The sequence below is a fragment of the Colius striatus genome, chromosome Z, assembly GCF_028858725.1.
Source record: "Colius striatus isolate bColStr4 chromosome Z, bColStr4.1.hap1, whole genome shotgun sequence".
NCBI lineage: Eukaryota > Metazoa > Chordata > Aves > Coliiformes > Coliidae > Colius > Colius striatus.
Window position 1 is genome coordinate 75,936,167 of NC_084790.1, and position 21,836 is coordinate 75,958,002.

Below are 21,836 nucleotides of genomic sequence, written 5' to 3' on the forward strand. Positions count from 1 at the left end.
CCACAGCCAGCACAGAGTCTTTATTGGTGAGACATAGAACAGAGCCATGGGGCCAGTCCTGGCCCTGAGGCCTCTTGACCTTGAGCAGCAAAAGCAGAACCAGTCTTGGTGGTGCAGCAGCCCCTGCCGAAACCATATCCAGGATTTCCAAGTTGAGTCACTACAAGCTGGGATTGCTATGGTGGCCCCAGACAGGCTGGTGAGGGAGCCTCTCTGGACCTGGCAGGTCTGTGGCATGTGGATCAGCAGCAGGGAGACAGAGCTCCAGGGTGTGGGTTGGGAGGGACCTGAGAGTCCTGGTTGATGGTAAACTAACCATAAGCCAGCAATGTGCCCTCGTGGCCAAGAAGGCCAATGGCATCCTGGGATGCATCAAAAAGAGTGTGGGCAGCAGGTCGAGGGAGGTTCTGCTCCCCCTCTCCTCTGCCCTGGTGAGGCCTCATCTGGAGTCCTGTGTCCAGTTCTGGGCTCCTCAGCTCAAGAGGGACAGGGAAGTGCTGGAGAGAGTCCAGCGCAGGGCCACCAAGATGATCAGGGGTATGGAACATCTTCCATAGAAGAAAGGCTGTATCACCTAGGACTGTTCAGCCTGGGGAAGAGGAGACTGAGAGGTGACGGAGCCTTGGCACAAACTTCCCAGGGAGGGTGTGGAGTCTCCTTCTCTGGAGGTTTCCAAACCCACCTGGATGTGTTCCTGTGTGACCTGATCTAGGTGGACGTGCTTGAGCAGGGTTGTTGGACTAGATGATCTTTGTAAGTCCCTTCCAATTCCTACCATTCTGTGATTCTGTGAAGTTCTAGGTTGGTACTACAGGACTAGGGATTGTTCATCCCCTTGCTCTTGTTGACCTTGGGCTTCATGCTTCTCCCAAAGTAGGGCAGATAGCCTGTGTTTCTGAGCCTTGTGGATCTTATAGTGGTTTGATGCTCCCTGGCAAGACACAATTTGAGTGTTGGTAGAGCTGCCCCACTTTCCCTGGTGTTACCTGAAGGGACAAGGGATTGTAGATGAGGCAGCTGGTTCTCTTCATCCCTGACACAGACAGGTCAAGTTGTAGTGCTTCTCGTCTGGTCTGAGTACTCAGGCTGTGATTCTAGGTAAATTCCTTGCACAAATTCTGGGAAAGGGATAAAGTTCCTGCTTCAAAGCCTGACCACAACTTGGAGACAGTCCAGTCTGTGTTTCCAGCCACAGAGGACACTTGAGGTGACTTTGTAGAGAAAAGTATCTTGGGGTCACGCACACCCATCTTGTCTCCTCTGGTTTCTACAGTTACTGATGGAGGGCTGTCAAGAGAGTGAAAGTCCTGGCCAGAGATGAGCTGTGTCCATGCTTCTACTTGAAATTCCCATAGGTTTCAAATGAATTCAAATAACTGAGGGCAAGTTCGTAGCAGAGCCCATACTGCTCCTGTGGACAGACGGATGCATATGAGAGCCTGGTACACTGGCACCTAAAGTGAAAGCCCCGACTTGCTTGCTAACAGCTTTCTGAGCAAGCCAAGAGCAGGTACAGCCCACTTTGCTCTCCCAGTTGGAGCCCACCTTCCCCCAGTGAGGAATAACAGGGCTATGCTTCAGCAACTGAGGGCTGGACTACCCCAGTGCTGGAGCCACTTGTCTTGGGAAGAGAGACAGGGTCCATGGCATGAAGCATCTGCTTCTCACTCCTACCCAGGGTTCTCCTCCCAACCCAGGGCTCTCATCCTCACCCAGGGTTCTCACCCTACAATGGCCTCTGGCAGCCAGGACAGGTACTTGAGCACCCACCTGAGGAGGCCAGGTTGGACCAGAAAGAGGCAAGTCATCCCAGGGGATGCTTCAGTGCCCTTCTGATTCTGCAGAACTTGCCTCTGAGTGAGTGGCTATGGCCCAGTGGCAGAACATGGGGTTTACAGAGGTCTCATCTGGGCGCTGCTGGCCACAGGATGATCAGAGCACAGAGGTGCTAGGGCAGCTGCTGGGACAGTCCAGGCTGTGGCTCTTGCTCTGATGATGTCATCCTGGCTGGGTTTGAAGTCAGCACCTACCACATCTTTAATCAGCTGCCTGCGCCGCCTCTTCAGCATCCTCACAGCCTGGGATACATCCACCAGCCCCTCGCTTTGGATCTGCTCACACAGGAAACTGGCAGCACAGAAGACCCCGCTCCGGCTGGCACCATCACTGCAGAGGACAGCAAGGGGACAGTTGTTTGCTCTAGGATCACCTGGCAGAGCTGAGCCTCAGAGGTGTCCCACTAGACATCCAGCCTCTCAGGATGATCTTGTCCTGAGATTCCTGCACTCAGCTGGCCTTCCCAGAGAAGCCTTCCTCTCCGAACATGGCTGAATTCATTTCTATGTGTCCAACCAAGGTGGAACTGTGACCCAAGTTCACTGATGCAGCCTGGGCTGAGCCAGCTCTGTGCTGTGGCTGCTCTTCTGAGAGACATCACCCACTCACTCACCAGCAAGTGACGAGGATATGCCCGTCTTGGCTCTGCCGATGGTGTGTCTCCACCTTCCCCAGGAGGCTGATGATGGTGGCAGGGTGTGGAGGAAGGCGCTGCTGCATGGGCCAGTCCCTCAGTTGCCAGAAACAAACTTCCAGTGCAGACTTCTTGGGCTAATGAGGAAGAAAGGCAGTGGGTTGGCCAAAGAAAAAAGCCACTAGCTTCGTGGAGTGAAGGGAGGGATAGTGTGAGTCAGTCCTGGCCCAGACCTGCACACTGGATCAAGGGAGCAGTTCCACAGTGGGATGGCCATGTCCCACACATTTTTCCCTTCTCCACTGAGTGCTCTGAGACCAGCAAACAGACAGAGCACAAGATGAGAGATGGGTACCAAGTGATTCTCAGACTGATGCCAGTCCAGCACCCAACTAACCTGTAATAGCTGTCCCCATCCACAAACCACCATTGAGATGCACAAACTCTCTTTGGCTGCTGTCCTCCAAGTTAGAAAGGTACACAAATGTACTTCTGTCCTGTATCTCTGTCTACAGCCCATCCTTTTGGGACTAATCTCCCTTCCAGGGACACAGGCCCTGTTCTGGCTAGTTTCCTTCCAAGACTCCATCAGCTCCCGCTGAGCATTGTAGCCTCTGTCATCCCTAGCTGTGATAAATCAAAGCCTGATGATATTGGAGCCTGACTGGTCCTCCCAGGTCTTGCAATGGCTACTCTCAAGGGACTTCACCATCTTTATGCAAAGAGCCCACCTGCTGCCTGTTGGTGAGGGCAAGAGTCCAGGCTGTGAAGGCGGTCCCAGGCTCCTCTGAGATCAGGTGGACATGGAAACGGCCGTAGGCAGCTGCGCCCTTCGTGGGCCAGAACTCCACGTGTGTCTGTTGTGGGGAGACAGGCATGTGGTCAGAAGCAGCTGCAGTCCACACATGTGGCACAATTCACACTGCCCCTGGGGGTGCAGATGCAGCCCCTTGCCCCTCAGACAAAGCCTGCACGGGGCTGCACTGCCTCAGGACCAGACAGTGCTGCTGCAGCCAGGATAGTCACACTCCTGCAGAGGGGAAACCTAGGCAGCAGTCAGCAAAACCTGGGAGATGCTCCCTGGATGTGAGACTGGGGACACCCCACCTCTGCAGTGCTATGGGGCTGGGATTTGCCTCAGGGAGCCAGGAGAAGATAGGGCTGGGCTGCTGACCTGGTCCAGTTCCTCAAGCTGGTTCAGCACAACCACTGATGTGCAGGTGTAATCCCAGACTAGAGCCCAGAAATCCACCAGTGTGGTGGCAAAAGGCAGCTGGGTGATAATGAGCCTTTCTTCCTCAGCGTAGGTCTGCAAAACACACCAGTGTGTGGGGGGAAGCAAAGGTCACACGATCTACTGACTGAGAGCCTCCCTGATAGCAGGAAGGGCTCCTCTGCCTTCCTGCAGCTAGGACTCTGCAGGCCCAGGGACCTCCAGCCCCGCTGAGGGCAGCCCACTGACCCCTCAGCCCATCACACTCAGGCTCTGCTCCTAGCAGGCAGAAGCCATAAGCTGTGTGACAGACAGCCTGCTAGGCTGGGCTTAGGCTGATCACGGGTGCCACCTCATGGCAACAGGTCCCCAGCCACCGGCAGATAGCTGCTGTGAAGAGGCCTGAGGGCTGGGACATCTCAAAGCAGGGTGGCATGGTTTACCACTGTCTGGAGCAGTGGTGCCCAGGGCAGGGGTCTCTGCTGTTCTCAGCAAGCTCCCGCTCTGTGCTGAGGCTGGAGCCTTACATTGGCAAACACAGCGTTGATGTAGCCTGGTGAGCCATCTGCATTCAGCGAGGACATCAGGATGGGCCGGCAGGAATCCGCTGCGGAAGCAGGGAGCAGAGAGAGGAATGATGAGCCACCCTCTTCCCACACAGGGGCATGTGGCTCTCCCTGCAAGTGGTGCAGTCAGCATGGTTCCATGTGGCATGGGCTGGAGAGGCTTGGATCGACTGATGGCACCAGCCCCTCGGCCATGACAGCTCAGGGATGCCTGGCGTGAGGTGATCAAACACCACGCAGAGGCACAGCAGGTCCCTCCTCCTCATTTCTCCCTGATGCCTCATCTAGGCTCTTCCACTGGGAAAGATTAGACCCAGCGACATATTTATGCAAAGTGTGCCCCATGGATGCAAACTTCCAGCAAGCCCAGAAGGCAGCAGCAGTGGGGTCTTGCTCACATGGAGGGACCACACTCATCTATATCTATCACCAACCAGAAGATGATGACTGGACCATGGGCAGAACCTGCCAGTGGCATGATGCTAGGGAGGGAAGCATCAGGGCAGCACCATCCTCCCATCTGAGGTGCTGGGCTGCACAGCAAGGGGCTACCCAGCCCTGTGAGCTGTACCTGGCAGGATCCCTGGCTTGCGGTTCTTGGGCTGGTTGCTGGGCTTCTCCGCTTCTCTGCACGGCAGGAGCTGGAACAACTCAGAAAACTTCTGCACTGCCTGCAGGGATGATTCAACCAAGCAAGTTCTCTCTGTCGATTCCTGCCCTTCTTCAGCCACCCCAGAGAAAAGTTCTCCCATCTCCATCCCACATCTGGGGAAGGGAGCAGTAGGGAGGAGGCACCACAGACCAGCCTCCCCGCAACACCAGCCCCAGTGCACCAGGTCCTAGTGGTACCTTAAACTCCTTCTCAAGGATGTTGTGCCGTGAGGTCTCAGCTTCTCGTAGGCAGCGCATATGGCTGGCAAAGCTCTCCACTGGGACCCTGGTGCTGCTGCAGAGCAAGCCTTCGAGCAGCACCTCGTACAGGAAGGTGTACTGCTCCTGCATGAAGACACAAGTCAGGTGCAGAGTCTAGACCAGCTCCATGAGGAGCCCAAGGACTCCAGACCACCAGCTCACTGGCATTGACCTGTGCCAAGAATGAGCCAGGACCATCCATTGCCTCCCTGCTGTGGAGCCCTGAGTCCAGACACTTCTCAGCACAGATAGGCCTGCTCTGAGAAACATCCAGCAACTGCAACAACAGACGAGACCACCTTCCTGTGGCTTAATGCTCCCTCTCAGAGCAGACCCCTGTTCTGGGGAAGGAAACCCAGAAAACTAGTGAACTAGTTAGCCCTCCTAAAAGCAGCTGGATGGTCCTCCCAACCTAATTTCCTCCAAAGGCTCTGAGCACTGAGCAGAGCATGGGAACATAGTCTCTAGGCTGAGACATGGCCAGCCAGAAGATGCCATGAGAGCAGGCAACCCAAAAGCCTGAAGGACATACGGACTCTCGTTCATGCTCCTTGTCTACAAGACAGGATGACTGGTGCATATGAATGCTGCTGGAACCTCACAAGGTCTCAGGAGAACATGTATCCTGACTAGGCTTGGACACAGCATTGAAAACAAGATCCTGCAGTCTCCATCAACCTGGCAGCTCCAGCCCCTGTGGCTAGGACAGTGAGCACCACAGCCAGTGTGACTCTGCACGCCGGCTCCCTGGGAAGGGTGGGAAGCAGATCCGCAGCCTGGTGGTGTGCAGGGAGTGGATAACTCTACTCACCTTGGTCTGCACCATGCTGACCCGCTGCTCCCGCAGCCTCTGCACACATTGAAACACATCCACCTTCCCCTCAGCCTTTGCCATCTTCAGCAGGAAGTCCAGGGCGATGAAGGTACCTGTGCGCCCAATCCCTGCGCTGAGGACACAGAAAAGTGGGGGTCAGTGCTGCCCTGACCAGCCTTGCCCCAGCATCCAAGTGCCCCCAGCCACATACCTGCAGTGCACCAGCACGGGTCCAGAAGGCACTTCCAAAATCCTCTTGTTCACCATTTCCACTAAGCACAGGAGCTGGGCAGGGTTTCTGGGGACCCCGTGGTCTGGCCACAGCAGGTAGTGAAACTGCTCCACCACTCTTGGGAGAGCACAGCCTGCCTGCAAAGAGGGAGACATGGCTGGGAGCAGGGGGTGGCAAACAAACTGGAAAGTTATATGGAGTAATTCCATGCCAACAAGTAGGGAGCAGTGGAGAAAATCACTTCAGGGAGGCACTGTCACTCAGTGTTCCATCCATCACCCCCACCACAACAACTGCTTCACTATAGCTCATCAAGGGCAAATTCACCCAGCACACAGCCTCAAAATTCACTCTGCTTCTCTGTGCTGTGAACAGTGAATGTGGAGCAGTAAATGCAGCTTGTGACTCAGAGGAAACAGAAATCATGGTTTAAAATGGTTCCATAGTCATGGAAAAGACCCAATGTCCCCATATAAGCCCCCAAGGCTGGCACTGCACTGATGTGTATGTAGTCACCTTTGTTACCAGTGTGTTTTTTCCTAAACATCACATTCACTTGGCCTGAACTAATGAACTGCTATGTCCCACCATCAGGTGCTCTTGGAGCTTTATTTTTCAGCTAGGCTCTCCTCTGGGCAAGGCAAGAAAAGACAAGAGTACACAAAACTGCAATTTCTTTATATTGTACTTGTTCTGCCTGGCACAGAAACCTGGGACTGATGCCTTGGCATAGCATCTTGTGACAGGGACGCTGACATGGGACCAGGCAGGGCTCCCCACAGTGTCTCTTGGCCAACAGCTCCCACCAGCTGCCAAAATAAAAGAGTATCCTGCATCCCCATCTCTGCTACATGCCAGGCTTACCTTCTGCAGGCAGAAGATGCGTGTGACCAGGCCTGTGGTGGTCCTGGTGTTGTTGAGTGTCACGGTGAAATCCCCGTAGACCTGCTCCTCCTCTGGCCAATACTGCTCACACTTGGTCTGTCAACAGCAGTGAGACCACTAAGCATGAGCAAAGTCATGAGGGGAGCGTGGTGAGCTAGCACTGGTGTGGAGCTGCTCCCTGCCCTCATTGACAGCCATACTGGGAGCAGAGCAGAGCAAAGCAGCCAAGGAAACACAGGCTCTGGGGAGGGAGGCCCAAAGAGGACCACAGGTTGGGATAGTTTACCTTGTTCTGCTCCACTAAGCCCGTCAGCATCACAATGACTGAGGTCTTCTCCTGCCAGACCATCTGCCAGAAATCCACCACTGTCCCAGGCAAGGGGCCTTGGGGAGGAAAAGGAGAGCCCATCCCTGTCCAAGCTGCGAGGGTGTAGCAGTTCCCAGGCACAACCCAGATGTTCCCAGGCTACAAGTAGCCTTCGGCTTCCCTCTACCTGGGGACTAACACTGCACAGCCTGAACAGAGCAGCACTTGGCAGGACGTGCAGGGCACCATGGCTTCACCACTCACTTTACAAATTCAGGAATCATTTTAGTTGGAAAAGACCTTTAAGATCATCAAGCACAACCACTACCCTCACACTGCCAAGCCCACCACTAAACCATGTTCCTCAACACCTCAGCTACACAGCTTTTAAGTATCTTCAAGAACAGTCAGTCCATCGCCTCCCTGGGCAGCCTGTTCCAAGGCTTGGCAGCCCTTTTTGGGAAATAATTTTTCCTAATATCCAATCTAAATCTCCCCTGGGACAAGAAGGAGGGCAGATGAGCCCGGGCATTCACTGCTGCTTCAGGGTCTTCGCCATCCAGACTCTCCAGATGACTGTGAGCTACTCCCACATTTAGGATCTCATTTCCCGAAGACTATTTCTGCAGGAGCCCATGACCTCTTCACCACACACGGCAAAGAGCAGTGTAACCCATCCCAGCTTTGCACCAGCAAAAGGAGCCTCTCTCCAAGTGTGCCAGATGCTTGAAGGTTTGTCCCTGTCATGCTAGCAGTCAAAGGGAACAAACCAGGCCTGTGGGTGAAAGGACCATATCCTCAGCCTGGGCAGTGCAGGGACCAGCTCCAGCTGGCCAACGCCAGACACTTGCTGAGGCCTTGCATGCCCTGTAGCAGCCGTAACCACCATCCAAGGCAGAGGTCCGGGAGATACAGCGCCTGGGACTGAGCCATTAACAGCTCCGAGACTGCTGTTCCTGTTCCTTGCTTCTCAAAGCTCTCAGGGCAGCGACCAGCACCTCCTGATTTTGAGGGCTGGGAGCACTCACCTTGAGCTGCAATGAAGAGGCGTGGACTCCGATAGCTCTGTGGGAGAGAGGTTTAAACAGCTCTGATCACACAGGTTAAACATTTAACAGGAAATGAAACAAAGAACCCATCCCCACAGGCACCGAAAGCCCTGGGCGCAGCGTGCCACACAGCTCTACTGGCCAGCATGGAGAGTGGGTACGGGGGGCTTCATCTTTGCCCCAGTCCCCCACACAGGTACCATTTTCTCAGAGATGAAACTAAACCCAGAGTACTCTGGGCAGATCAGAGAGTGACAACCCAAGAAGTGCCAGCACGTGAGGGCAGCGAGTGTCAGACCTCAGGGCTGCCCATGTGAGCAGGGCTGTCCTCAGCCAGCACGGCCAGGCAACTCTCCCACCCTGCCCAGAGCAGCAATTCCTCGCTACCTACATCCACGTAGCTGGCGTTGATGTAACCATTCCCCACGTCAGAGGGCTGCAGCACCACGCGGCAGTGATCGTCTGAAGAGAAAGGACGTGGCAATTGTTGGACCGTCTCTTCAGGGCCACGATGAAGTAACTGTTTAAGGAGGGGGAGCACTCTAGGCCTCGGGACATGTTCAGAGGCAAAGGGAGGCCAATGAGACAGATGAAAGGCAACATGGCACAGCAGGAAATGACACAAAGGTTTGAGGAAAACTGCTCATGCCAAATGTCGACTCCACCTGGAGCTTTAAGTTTCGGTGGGAATTGTGTGCCTCCTTCTGCTTTCTCTCAAATAGCTACCTCTGGATGGGACATGCCTGTCTGAACTAACAGACATGACAGACATGTCTGGCCTGACCAACAGCAGGAACAGGAAGGCAACCATGAATGATTAAGCTTGCAGGGAGATTTGAGGACCAGCATGAGAATTCTACAACTGGATATAAGACAGTTGGACCAACATGATGACTCTGGGAAATCTCTCCGTGTTTCAGTGGACACAGAGAATGAGACCAGTAGCTCAGCATTGCTGAAGAGCTGGAGGGGCACTTGCACCAGCCCAGCACCCTGTATTTCCCAACCACCTCCTGTGCCTGTGCCAACCCTTGGACAGCTCTGCTTACATGGAATGATGCTCTTGTAGCGGTTCTTGCTCTGATTACACAGTTCCTTCCCGGCATCACAGGGATGCAATAAAGTGGAGGACAGTTGCTGCAGAGGAAAAGAAGTCCATTCTGCATTGGCACATGTTCTAGGGCTGGCCAAGACCAGCTGCATCATACACTCAAGGAAGGAGTGAGGGCTGTGTGGACAGTGCAGCCACATCAGAAAGCAAAGCTAAAACAGACCTGATATTCCCTCAGGCGCCCGACATCATGCTTGTCAACCGCTTCATCCTCTGTCAGCTCTGCCTCTAGTTCTGCCCTCTTAAACCTCTTCAGAGCCTCCAGCAGTTCCTCCACTGGGATTTGTGTGTTCAGCTTACTCACACCTACAGAGATCATTAGGCCAGGAGTTTAGCATGCAGCTGGATGGCTGGTCCTGGGGTTCTGCAGCTGGAACTGTGTTGGCATTGTGATGGTCAGGATCCCACTAAACCCTACTGTCCCTCCCCATGGTTTGCAGCTGGGACTGAGCTGGCATTGTGGTGGTCAGGACCCCACCAAACCATAGATTGTCCCTCCTCACACAAGTCCCGTTCTCTTGGGAGATGTCCCTTTCCCCACATCATTCAGCTCTGATCCTCTTGTTCCTGTAAGGACCTTACAGAGCCTGTAAGCACCCTGCCTGTGTTTTTAACAGACAGCCTGTCCACACAAAGCTTGTAAGGCCTCTCCTCATACTGCACCTCCTCGAGGTCTTCTCAGGGGAATAGCACTGTTGTTGTCTGAAGATTCTGAACTGTTGTACCTTTGCCTGCAAAACACCAAGTTGGGCCCATAGACCAGGAGAAGAGAGGGACAGAAGAGAGACTGTTGTCCTTGTAGAAGCTTTGCCTCCCACCTTGTTTTATCTCAAGGTTCACTTGGACACTCCCTCAGGAGGCCAAGGTGCTGGATGCCTCTCAGAGAGCAGGAGAGGTGAGGCATGTACTGACCTGAAGAGCACGAAAAGCAGCAAAATCCCCAGTGCCAGGAGTACAATGATCAGCGCTACTGCTGTAACCATGGGTATCCTGTCCAGCGGAGGCACTGGCTCCTGCCCTGCAACCAGCACAGCCCAGAGTCAGGCAGCAGCACAGCCCAAACCCAGTGTTGAGAGCTCTCAGAAGGGCATGGGGTAATAAGCATCGCCCCTCATCTCCAACCACAGGCTTTGTCTTGCAGAATAGCTAAGCTGATGCAGAAAGCCTAAGTGCTTGGTTGCTGTGACAATGGACTCTGTCTCTCTAGATGCCTCTGTCACGGCCAGAACCTGCTCATACCTGGTGGGAAATTTGCATATCTGGGGTTCCAAACGCACCAGGAGAGCACAAAGATTAAGATGCAATAGATGCTGAATGCAGAGATCATGGAATAATACACTGGTAGGGGTTGGAAGGGACCTTATCCAACACCCCTGCAGAAGCAGGTCCACCTAGATCAGGTCACACAGGAATGTGTTCAGGCGGGTTTTGAAGACCTCCAGAGAAAGAGTCTCCACACCCTCCCTGGGCAGCCTGTGCCAGGGCTCCCTCACCTGAACAGTAAATGAGTTTTTCCTTATGTTTCAGTGGAATTTTGTGTTCCTGCTTGTACCCATTACCCCTTGTCCTGTCGCTTGAGACAACAGAAAAAAGTGCTGCATCATCTTCTTGACATACACCCTTTAAATACTTAAAGTGTTAATGAGACCTCCTCAGTCTCCTCTTCTCCAGACTAAACAGTTCCTGCAGCCTTTCCTCATAAGGAAGATGTTCCAGTCCCCTGATCATCTTGGTGGCCTTGTGCTGGACTGTCTCCAGTGGTTCCCTGTCCCTGTTGAGTTGGGGAGCCCAGAAATGGACACAGCACAACTGTCTGCCATCAGTGCCACACCTGCATAAGTGGCCCAAGGTTGCCCAAAGCCCATCTGCTATAGAAAGCCTCAAGATCCAGAGAATTTCCAACAACGAGGGGAAACAGGACAACCAGACCCCGTGGCTCTGGTGCTTGGCAGCTCCTCTCCCCAGGAAGCAGCCAGGCTGGCAAGAGGCAACGGGCGGCACAGACCCTGAGGCTCAGGAAGCGTGAGCCCACTTACCAACAGAGACGCTGTAGCAGACACAGGTGAACTTCTCTGCCTGTTGGAGAGACGGGAGGGAGAGCTCAGGCCACTGCAGCCCCCCAGCTGCCCCGGGGGCAAAGGCCTCCCACCCACGGGCACTGAACGCCCCGGCTGTGGCCCAGGAGCCCGGGGCTCTCAGCGCAGGGGCCGTGCGGCTGCGCACAGCCGGCAGCATCGGGAGGCCCAGATGGGCCCAGGGAGCAGGAGCCCCGCGACAGGTACCTGCTGTGAGCGGCGGGCGCGGCGGAGAAGGGCCGTGTAGTGCCGTCCTGGCTGCAGGGCTGCGTTGCGGTAGCCCTGCCCGTGGGCCCCATCACCCAGCACAAAGTCCATGGGGGCCGAGAGGTTGAGCACGGCGGCCACGTAGGTGTCGGGCGGCTGGCTGGCGTTGAAGGGCTGCGGCTGCCCCGAGCAGACGCCTTCCAGCACCGTGCCGTTATGTGCGGCGACCACGATGAGCTGGTGCTGCCTGCAAGGACAGTGTGGAGTGGGATGGGCAGATGGGGCCGGCGGGAGCAGGGTGACGGTGGCTGCGGGCAAGTGCTGCCAGCATGGAACCCATCTCAGGGCTCAGGGGAGCGGAGCTGCCGGGGCCTCGCTCACCTGTCCTCCTCGGGGAGCACAGCAATGGGGCGGAGCGGGAGCACGGCCGTCCCTCGCGATGGGGAGACGTCTCGCACGCTGGTGCAGCTGATGTCAAGAGGCTGTGCAGTGTCTGGAGGGGAACAGCTGGGAATGAGCACTAGCAGGCAGCAGGGCAGGGGCTGTGAGAGGAGCAGGGGCAGCCTTGGGCAGTGCAGGCTGCAGAGCACAGCTGCTCTGTGCCCAGAAGGCTGGGGACACACAGCTGCCTCAGCTGGGGCACACATTGGGGCCACTCAGCAGGGACCAGGACACACACCATGGCCATATGGCAACCCCACAGGGACCAGGACACACAGCATGGGCACCTCGCAGCAACTGGGGCACAGGGAGTGTTACCTGAGCTGCTGGGTGCAAACTCCCACCGCGATGCAGCCCCCGCTCCAGCAGCCGTGAGCCCTCGCAGTGTCACCACGAAGCTGCTCCTGGGCCAGTGCTCAGGCAGCGGGTGCTCAGTGACGGAGCCGCTCAGCCGCAGCCGCTCCACCTCCAGGTACCCACCGTCCCGTGTGCTCCAGGCTGTGATGTTCAGCTGGGGAACAGGGGACAGAGCTGGAGCACAGCAGCTTCCACCTGCCCTCAGGAACTTGTCCCTGGCACAGAGAGACAGACACAGAGACAGAGACAGAGACAGAGACAGAGACAGAGACAGAGACAGAGACAGAGACAGAGACAGAGACAGAGACAGAGACAGAGACAAGCCCCGCTGCAGCCTGCCCTGCCTGTGCCTGCTCCAGCTGTGGAAGCTCCCAGGGAGGAACCTGCAGGAACCTCAGGCCCATGCTGGAACCTCAAAGCAGACAAGGATGAGTTTGGAGCCCACGCTCAGGATATGAGCACAGCCACCTATGCAAGCAAAGGACTGAGCTTCTGTGAAGAGCTGAGGGCAAGAGGGAGGCTGTTGTTTTGGAGAGGTATTTCTATGTGTAAGGAGCCCAGGCCAGTATGGCATTGCAACACTGAGGGTACCGTGACACCCCCCACAGAGGAGCCCGGGACTTCTCCTACAGGTAACTTCCTATCCCATCCCCACTCTCCTCAGGCTGCGTGCAGGGATCTGCCTGCAGAGAGCTGCCTGGCAAGGGAAGGGCCTCATGGTCCCCTGGTACCTGGTATCCGATGATGTCCCCATTGCAGGAGGACAGCGCCTTCCACCTGAGGGACCCCGTGCTGGGATCCAGCCACAGCTCCTCTGGTTTGTCTGGCACTGGAAGCACAGGAGGACAGGGTCCTGTATGAGGCTGCTGAGGGGCTGCTGAGCCCAGCACAGGCTGCAGGCAGCTCTGGCACAGGGAACAGGCCCCAGAGGGACCCCTCAAGCAGGGTTTGTGCCCCACAAAGGCTGCATATGCTACAATAGTGGAAACAGCAAGTGTGGTTGAGGAGGGGACGTGCTATGCTTAGCCTTTTCCCCGCAGTCCCACAGATTCCAAGCAGCCCCATGCCAGGACCATCACTGCAGGAGTGGATGACTGGGCTGAGCTGCCAGAGGAACGGCAGCTTTGGTTTCATGTAGGTGGGCACATACCTGTTTCCTTTGTCCTAAGGAGCCGCGTGTACAGGATCGTGCTGGGAGGCAGGAAGATGTTGACACTGTAGACAGTGAAGGGCTGCAGAGAGGAACAGGTGAATGTTCCCTCCTGGCCTTGCAGTATCTCCTCTCCCTCCACCTCCTCAGCCTCCCAGGGGGAGGAGTAATCCTTTTCTGGCTGGCAGCTGGCCTGAATATTCTGGCAGGCTTCAGAGAGCCTGCAGGTCCAGTTCAGTTTGATGCTGGTGCTGGAAATGTGCAAGGACTCGGGGACAACCTGGAGGACCTCTGTGAAGGAAACATTGCAAGAGGCTCAGTCCTTTCCCTTCTGCTCCCAGCCTTGCATGGGTGCTGCAGTCAGACAGCCCTGCACTGCTGCCAGACAGAAGGAGGGAAGGTGAGAGGCTGGAACTGGTCACTTCATTGGTCAGGTAGGGGATCACGAGGGGTTTGGTATCATGGTGTGCTCAGAAGCTGGATGTAACCTTCTAGTATTCCCACAGCACAGGACAGTATGTCCCCAGCTGGGCAACATCCTTGCTCACAGGGAGAATCAAATGGATCCTCTGCCCTTCACCCTCAGAGGTGTGTGGTTATAGTCATTCTGTGGTATAATGGGAGAGCACAATGGGACATATTTCATCCTGGCCTTGCAGTAGCTGCTTCCAGTGTCATGAAACCTCACAATAATGACTCTGAGGGAATAACATGACTGTCCCATGCTGACTGTCACTCAGATATTTTCAGCATCCTGGACCTGCAAAGGACCATCCTGCTCCTGATGCCTGTCTTACCGATGCACTCCAAGCTGGATTCAACGTTGATCCAGTCACCTCTGCTGTCCTTTCCTAACCATGGGTCTGTATATGAAGGTTTCCCATTGCTGATCAAACATTTGACTTTGGTGAAGGGTGGCTGGAAACCCTCAGGGCAGCTCAGCATCACTTCTTCGTCCTTCTTGTAATTCTCCTGGTCTGGTGTCAGCCTGAGTCTTGATTTCCACTGGGGCCTTTGGCACATTTCTGGCAGAAGTGAAAGAGGGTGTTAGTTGGGCTGGGAAGTGATGAGGTGGGGCATGGGTGGGTGGTGAGAGAGAAATCTCCAGTAATCCATCCAGGCCCTGAAGAGAGGGAGAAGGCTGGCATTGCCCCTTGTCTCTTGTCTCCTGGCTGCGCTGTCCTCTTCAACAGTTCGCACAGGCAACACAGCACCAAGGAGGGACTGCAGCCTGCCTGCAGCTCAGCTGGGCAATGTCATGACCGACTATGGACGGGGAAAGTAGAGAGGGAACATAGGAGAGCTGCTGCTGCCACACTTACTTACCAATACACTTTACGGCTTCCTCAAATAGTATCCAGGCACTTGTGCTGTTCCAGGCCCACCAGGAATTTCTATAGACTGGTTTTCCGTGTCTCACGTTCACAACTCTCTTTGCACATTTGACCTTATGGAACGATGGCACGTGATGGATGCCGGGTGGATGCTGCTCTTTAGAGCAGTTCATCCTCAGTTCTTCATTCAGTCCGTAAATCTTTTGGTTTGGATTAAACTGTATTGATTTTTGGACTTTGACTTTTGGTTTTTGGCAACTTCCTGTCAAGAAGAAATCGTGAGAGTCCTTCTTGGGGACAAGGGATGCTGTGGCAGGAGGGAGACTGAGGCTTTGTCATGACAGTCGTGTGACAAGGAGACTTCTTAGTCCCACACTTACCTATGCTGCAGGTCAAGTTCTCTGTAACCCCATGCCATGTTCCCTGAATGTTCACCTCCCAAGTTTCCTTCAAATGTGGCAACGTCTCGTTTTTACATCTGATCACAGCAAAGGGAGGAGCATCTCTCTTAAAGCAGCTCAGTGTCACCTCTTCATTAAACCCATAAAACTTCTGCTCTGGTGTAAAGCGGAGTTCTGAATCCCACAGGGGGTGCTGGCATCTTTCTGCACAGAGGAGAACGAGTGGGTATAAGCAGGATGAGAAGGGGCCTACTGTGGGGTCTATTGTCCTGATTTTGACACTGTCCAGCTCCTTCAGTTACCACACTGACTTAAAATCGTTCTTCTGCTGCCTAGAGCAGAGTCAAGGTGGCAGCAAACCAGCTCAAGAGTCCAAACCATCCCTACAGAAGTGTAGGCTTCCTGACTCAAATTCCATTCAGGTAAGGGACTGGGCTTCTCCATGGCCTTCACATAGATATCCTTCCACTACCACCATCTTGGCCATATGACCAGGTACTGTTTGAGCTTACAGTAGACCCTGGTGCTGGGACCCTTGTTCCTGCCTTTGGACCCCTCCTCAGGAGCACAGACCCTCAGCTGCCCCTGGTAAGGTGTTGAGACAACAGATGCCACAGCACTGCCAGGACGGGGAGGAAAGCTGAGGCATCCCCAGTTCCTGGTCTGACACTCAGCTGGGGCTGAAGCACTGAATCATAGAATATGTCATCACAGAATCATAGAATGGTTTGGGTTGGAAAGGACCCTAAAAATCATCTGGTTCCAAGCCCCTGCCATGAGCAGGGACATCTTCCACCAGACCAGGTTGCTTGGAGCCACATCCACTCTGGCCTGGAACACTGCCAGGGATGATGGGGCAGCCACAGCCTCTCTGGGCAACCTGTGCCAATTCCTCACCACCCTCACGGGGAAGAGCTTCTTCCTAGCGTCTCCTGGAGGGTCTGCTGCCAGCTCAGGACCTCAGGGCCAGGGTGACACGGGGCTGTGCTTACCCTTGCAGGTGGCATTCGTATTCCACAGGGTCTGGGTACCACTGGAAATGCATCTGATCTGGGTGACCGATGGCACATAGTCCCCAGGACAGCTCAGCTCCACCAAATCATTCAAGGCGTAGCTGCTCCGGTTTGGGGTAAACTGCAGCCTGAGGTCCCAGTTGGAGGGAGCTTTACATCCTCCTGTGTGCAAAGGCCATGAGAGAGAGGATCCTGAGGATCACCGGGCTCTGGCTGCATCCTCAGAGGTGAGGAGACGCCATCCAGAGCGGTGCTGGTCCCTCTCCCTTCAGAGGGTTGGCAGAGATGGCACCTCACAGGATGGGGCCCTGGACCCCTGGAGCATGAACCCTCCCTGCACCCTCTGCACACAGCAGAAGGGTCACTCACAGGGCCCTGGGTACCCTGGAGCTGTGGAGGGACCCCAGCAGCAGATCCAGCAGCCCCATGGATGCTGCTCTCTCCTGCACCCTCTCCCCCAAAGATGGGCTAAGGGAACCCTCCAGAGAGTCCTTGCTGGCACTGCTCACCTGCATTGCCATCGCCCTGCAGGACAGTACCTGCTCACACCCATATGCATACACATTTTCAAAAAAAGGCCCACTCAAGTTGCCAATTTGCTTTCGCTCTGGTTATTTTGTCCTCTCCATCCCTTGCCCAGAACATCTGCTGGCTCCTACAACTGGGTACCTCCTGTCCCATATCCTTCCCATTCTCACTCAGGAGGATCTGAGACCCACACCTGAGTTTTCAGAATGGACTCCACAGGGACTGCAAGCGTGCATATAACCAGATTGCTCTGCACCCCTTGTGCAGCAGGTCAACAGACCACAACCAGTTGCATCATCTCAATCAGAACAAAGCCCCCGCCAAATAAATGGAATTTATTTGGAACCAGACTGGCAAATTGAGCAGCAATCATTTTAGGCAGGTGAGGGCCACTCGTGAAGGCATTTCTAGCAGCTCGTTTTACGTTTCAGGGAGAAAAATCCTGCCTGTATGAAGCTCATTCGTTGACAGGGATCCTTACAGTTTATGAGTCACAGCAGAAATGTGAACAATCATTTGAAAAGAGGTTTGCAGTGACTGACCTCCAGCAAGGAGCAGTTTAAGGAAATGAAACCCCTCCAGTGGAGACAGCCCCAGGAGCAGGGGGAGCTGTTAATGCTCATAGGCATGGCTGGCCTCTCCTAGACCACCTCAGCTTGGCTTTCAGTACAAACTCTGGAAGGGGGCTGTTGCTTTTCCCTTTTTGTAAGTGCTTCCATACCTCCTGGTAGCTGTTACAGTCCCCACAGTGACACAAAGCCCACTGGCAGCATGGGACATGGCAACCTGCCAGGCAGGAAATGAGGGAAAGAGAAATTCTCCTCTGTGTGCAAACCGCTGACACAAGTGCAGGTTTCGAGAGATAGCTGGGACAGCGTTTCCTCTGTCCCCACACTCCCCTGATGTAGCTGTATGCCTTGCTATGCCTTGCTCCAAGCCCTCCCTTAGCCTCGCACACACTTGCAATGCCCCTCATGCAGCAAAGCGGTTGCTGCTGGTAGAACCATAAATGAACCTCTCTATGGGTTTTTGGCCCCATATCATAGAATAGTGCTTCCTTACAGAGGCCAGGGGAAAGGCTATGTTTAAAAAGGACACATGGTCGCTTCTTGAGAGGTATAACATGGTGCAGACTTACTGTAGTACAAATGAGGGTTTGTTTCAAGTTTATCATATTTTTTAACTAAGAAGTGAAACTTCTGCATGCTGAGATGATGTGTATTTAGCATTATGCTGACTGACTGTTGATGGGCTGGTTCAGCCATTCCGCAGGTTGAGGCACAGCTCTGTCCTTGCCCTCTTTCTCACACTCCTTCCCTGATCACTCTGTGACATCTGCCATGGGAAAGAGCTCCCTGTAGCAAAGGAGCAAAGTTAGGGGAAAGAAATACTCAGCTTTCAGCCTTGCAGAGACCAACAGCACTTGGGAGAACAAAGAGACAGCCATCAGACACTGTTTTTTACCCTGCACCGTGGCGTGCTGTAAGCCAACCACAGGCCCTCCGCCCCCAGTGATAGGAAAGATGCAGAGGCAAGTGACATTTCAGCATGGAAAATTTGGTGCAGACACATCCAAACAGGCATCTCTCACAACGTACAATGTGTGCCCACTGCAAAATGGAGACTGTTGAATGCCTAGGCAGGGGTCCCAACAGAAGGTGAGTCTATCTGCCTCATACAGGCAGAGATTAAGTTACAGGGGTTTTTTTTTCCCCATGATGGTATTAAATGAACACCCTCCTTACTAATGTGGTCAAATACTCATGAATATAGAAAGCATTTTACAGAAATATCTGGACTGCTTGTCCCCAAAAGAGTTACAAGTCTGACAGGCAAAACAAAGCCCCAGGAGCAGATGTCGGGGAGGATCAGGAGAAAGGAAAAATAGCTATGCTGGTCATTCAGGTCAAGCTTCAGGGCTCAGCCCTTTGCTTACCAGAAAAAGATGTACTTTCTTTCATTATATTGTGCTATATATGAAGAATAAAAGACAAGTTGAAATCTAAGGAGCAGGAGGCAAAGGTCAGTACTTTTCCCATTGGCAGCTCAGCAGCCAACAGAGGTGACAGTGAAGCACACTGGAGTCTTGCTGGATCTGATGCCATGTGCTTGCTGAGAGGAGCTAAGAAAAGCACCCAGTTTCCAGCACTGGAGAACAGCATTGCAAGCCACTGAGAAGACATGCCTGACTCTTAAAGCATCTCTGTACCCATCGCTGGCAACCACTGCTGCTGAGTGGGTCTTCAAGAGCAATGGGCGGCGTGAGGGTGGGGAAGGGGCTGCTGTGCTCGGGAAGGGAGCCAGGGAAAGGAGGTGTCAAAGCAGGGAATAGCAGGGAGGTGGTGGCACGTTAACCCATACTGGTTGTGCTATGCCAAAGGGCATCCAACAGCACTTTAAGAATGAGAGGAGAAATACTTTTTTCTGTACTCTGGTAATAAGAAGCGGAAGCATGGTGGAGCACACAGGGTGTCAAGCCCCAGGGCACTCCTCTGCAGTGTTTGTGTTCCCCACAGGATTTACTCTTGGCACTGTTGGAAGTCCCACTGACATAAAACCTTTCAGATGGAGCATGGCCTCATTTTACCTGGCACCCTCCCACCCATTTGACATTGCAGCTACCCTCCTTGTTAGCACTCCTCGTAGGCTGCTACTAAGTCACTGCATAATGTCAAGCAAGGCTGATGAGAAAGGAGCTAGCACCAGGCTGGTTCACAGACCCTGCCTCTGCAGGGAAAACATCCCCCAGAAACTCCTCCACCAGCCTCCCAGGAGCACTGGGACTGGAAGTGCATGAGACTATTGTACAGGTGCTGCATCTTCAGCAGGGGGAAATTGTAACAGCACAATAAGGCAATAAGGTGACAATAGGATGAGGAGACAATACACTGCTCACTGACAGGCTGAGCACGGCAGCAGTGCTGTATTGGCTCATGCTTTGTACCACGCCACCAACCACATCCTCTGCCTGCAGCTGCTCTGCTCTTCCCTGGGCTGCCACGGGCACTGCCTGTGCCCACATCTCCTGGGAAGGGGAACCTTTGGGTCATGTCCTGTTCCCATGGCCCCCATCTCTGCCCCAACAGCTTTGCCCTGCCCTTATGCCACTGGCTGCACCACAGAGGCCCATACGACCCTAACAGGGGTGGGAGGGACCCTCCTGCCCCATTCTGGCCATTCCCTCCTTGTCCTGTCCCTTGTGAGAGAAGGGCCTTGATCTGTCAGGTGGGGGGTCTTGGCCCAGGCCCTGGGATGGGATGAGCCCATGTGCTGAGGATGCAGGCCAGGCTGCCTGCACTGCTGGGTGCAGGTGCCAAGTGTTTTTGTCTTGGTTCCTCTTTTCACAAACACCAAGGTGCAAACTCAGCGATACCATCTCTGCCGCAGGGATGGTTGTGTGGCTGAGATTTGCTAAGTGTGCCGAGGGGCTGCTGGCCACGGGGTCCCCTCTGCGTCCTGCCTCATGTGGCACAGCCAGGTCCTGGCTGTAGTGTGCACCGTGCAAACAAGCTGGAGAGCCACGCAACCGTGCTGGCCTGGGAGGACGGCTTCAGTGGAGGATCTGGGCAAGAGGAATCCACCCTGGACACAAGGATATCCTCTGTTACAGGTTTAGCCCTTGGTTTTTAAGGAAGAGTGTGCTGTGTTTGAGCTTCTTGCAACCACAGGGACACATTTTCCTTGTAAACAGTCTCCTATGGCTCGTATCACACAGCACTGACCCTGCTGCCACTTCTCACGAGCACCTAAAGATCCTGTGCCCATTCCCTGGCCTCCATCATAGCCAGAGTACATATCAGCAGGTTTCTCTAGCCTGTATCAGCCCAGGCCCATCCCCACAGCAGATCAGGACAACACAATCAGATGCTAGCTTAACGATGTTTATCACCTGGCTCTGGCAATGTTGGTTCGGAGAAACACTGCAATTCAGAGGCAGAGCAATGCAAAATCACAGCCCCTGGACCACAGCTCAAACCCCAGATGGTGGGAGGTTAGATAACATCTGAACCTGCACATACCCTCCAGCTGACTCTTGCTGGGATGAAAGTGTGGCAACTGCATGGGAAGAGCCCAGTGGGAGTGGAATCTTGTCCTGTGGGGAGAGGAGTGAGAATCTCTTACCTGTTTCCTGGGGTTCCCCAGAGGTGTTGAGGTCCGGCAGTTCCTGCCTCTGTGCTGCTAACAGAGGTGTAAGGAGCAGGAGAAACATCCATCCCAGGGCCATGTCTGCCAACGCTCTCAGGGCAGCACTGAGGCTTCAGCCCCGCTGTCTTCCTCACAGCACACCAGATGTGCAAGCACAGAAAGGAAACAGCCACTCAGAGAAATCACACATGGGGCAAGAGGCTTCCTCATTGGAGAGGGAACCTCTACCAGTGTCAGTGCTGCTTTCGTTCTTCTGTGCACTGTGGAAGCTTCACACTCCTTTTGCAATCTTGCTCTCTGGTCTGAGAAACACGTGTTTTTGTCTTTCTGGCAGGAGCAGCTACACGCCACACTGGCTGAGTTGCCTCCTCTCCCAGTACAGACCTCAGCAGACCCAGAGGAGTTGTGCTCTGTGCCGGTGCATGACTGGGGTTTTACAGGAAGGTGTAGCTTCCATGCTCACACAGTAAAGTCGGGAGAACCCTCACTTTGTTCCTGCCTGATAAGGACTGTAATAAAAGGCACTCTAAAGTGTATGCATTATCTTAATTTATGTCTCGAGTATAATTTTATGGCTCAGATATAATTTTCACTCAGATATGATTAATCTCATGAGGAAAGGCTG

General features: G+C 54.2%; 1 protein-coding gene across 2 annotated transcripts; it reads right to left on the reverse strand.

Annotated features, from left to right (window-relative positions):
• Window positions 1-11: 11 nt before the first annotated feature.
• On the reverse strand, window positions 12-21,427 carry LOC104552219 (receptor-type tyrosine-protein phosphatase kappa). 2 transcript variants are annotated; one of them, XM_062019342.1, is made up of 29 exons: window positions 21,188-21,427; window positions 16,517-16,699; window positions 15,504-15,728; window positions 15,116-15,385; window positions 14,587-14,814; window positions 13,790-14,080; window positions 13,371-13,468; window positions 12,601-12,793; window positions 12,223-12,334; window positions 11,842-12,088; window positions 11,596-11,635; window positions 10,472-10,577; window positions 10,223-10,290; window positions 9,723-9,865; window positions 9,498-9,585; window positions 8,840-8,910; window positions 8,428-8,464; window positions 7,379-7,476; window positions 7,072-7,188; window positions 6,187-6,344; window positions 5,973-6,108; window positions 5,099-5,245; window positions 4,821-4,920; window positions 4,211-4,290; window positions 3,645-3,779; window positions 3,202-3,327; window positions 2,450-2,607; window positions 2,031-2,166; window positions 12-1,411 (listed from the first exon to the last, which is right to left on the reverse strand). In XM_062019342.1, exons 1-29 carry the CDS (start codon window positions 21,288-21,290, stop codon window positions 1,337-1,339), a joined length of 3,969 nt encoding a protein of 1,322 aa, XP_061875326.1. In that variant the 5' UTR covers window positions 21,291-21,427; the 3' UTR covers window positions 12-1,336. The 2 variants fall into 2 exon arrangements, with proteins under 2 accessions (XP_061875326.1, XP_061875327.1); XM_062019343.1 differs by lacking the exon at window positions 3,645-3,779.
• Window positions 21,428-21,836: the final 409 nt, after the last annotated feature.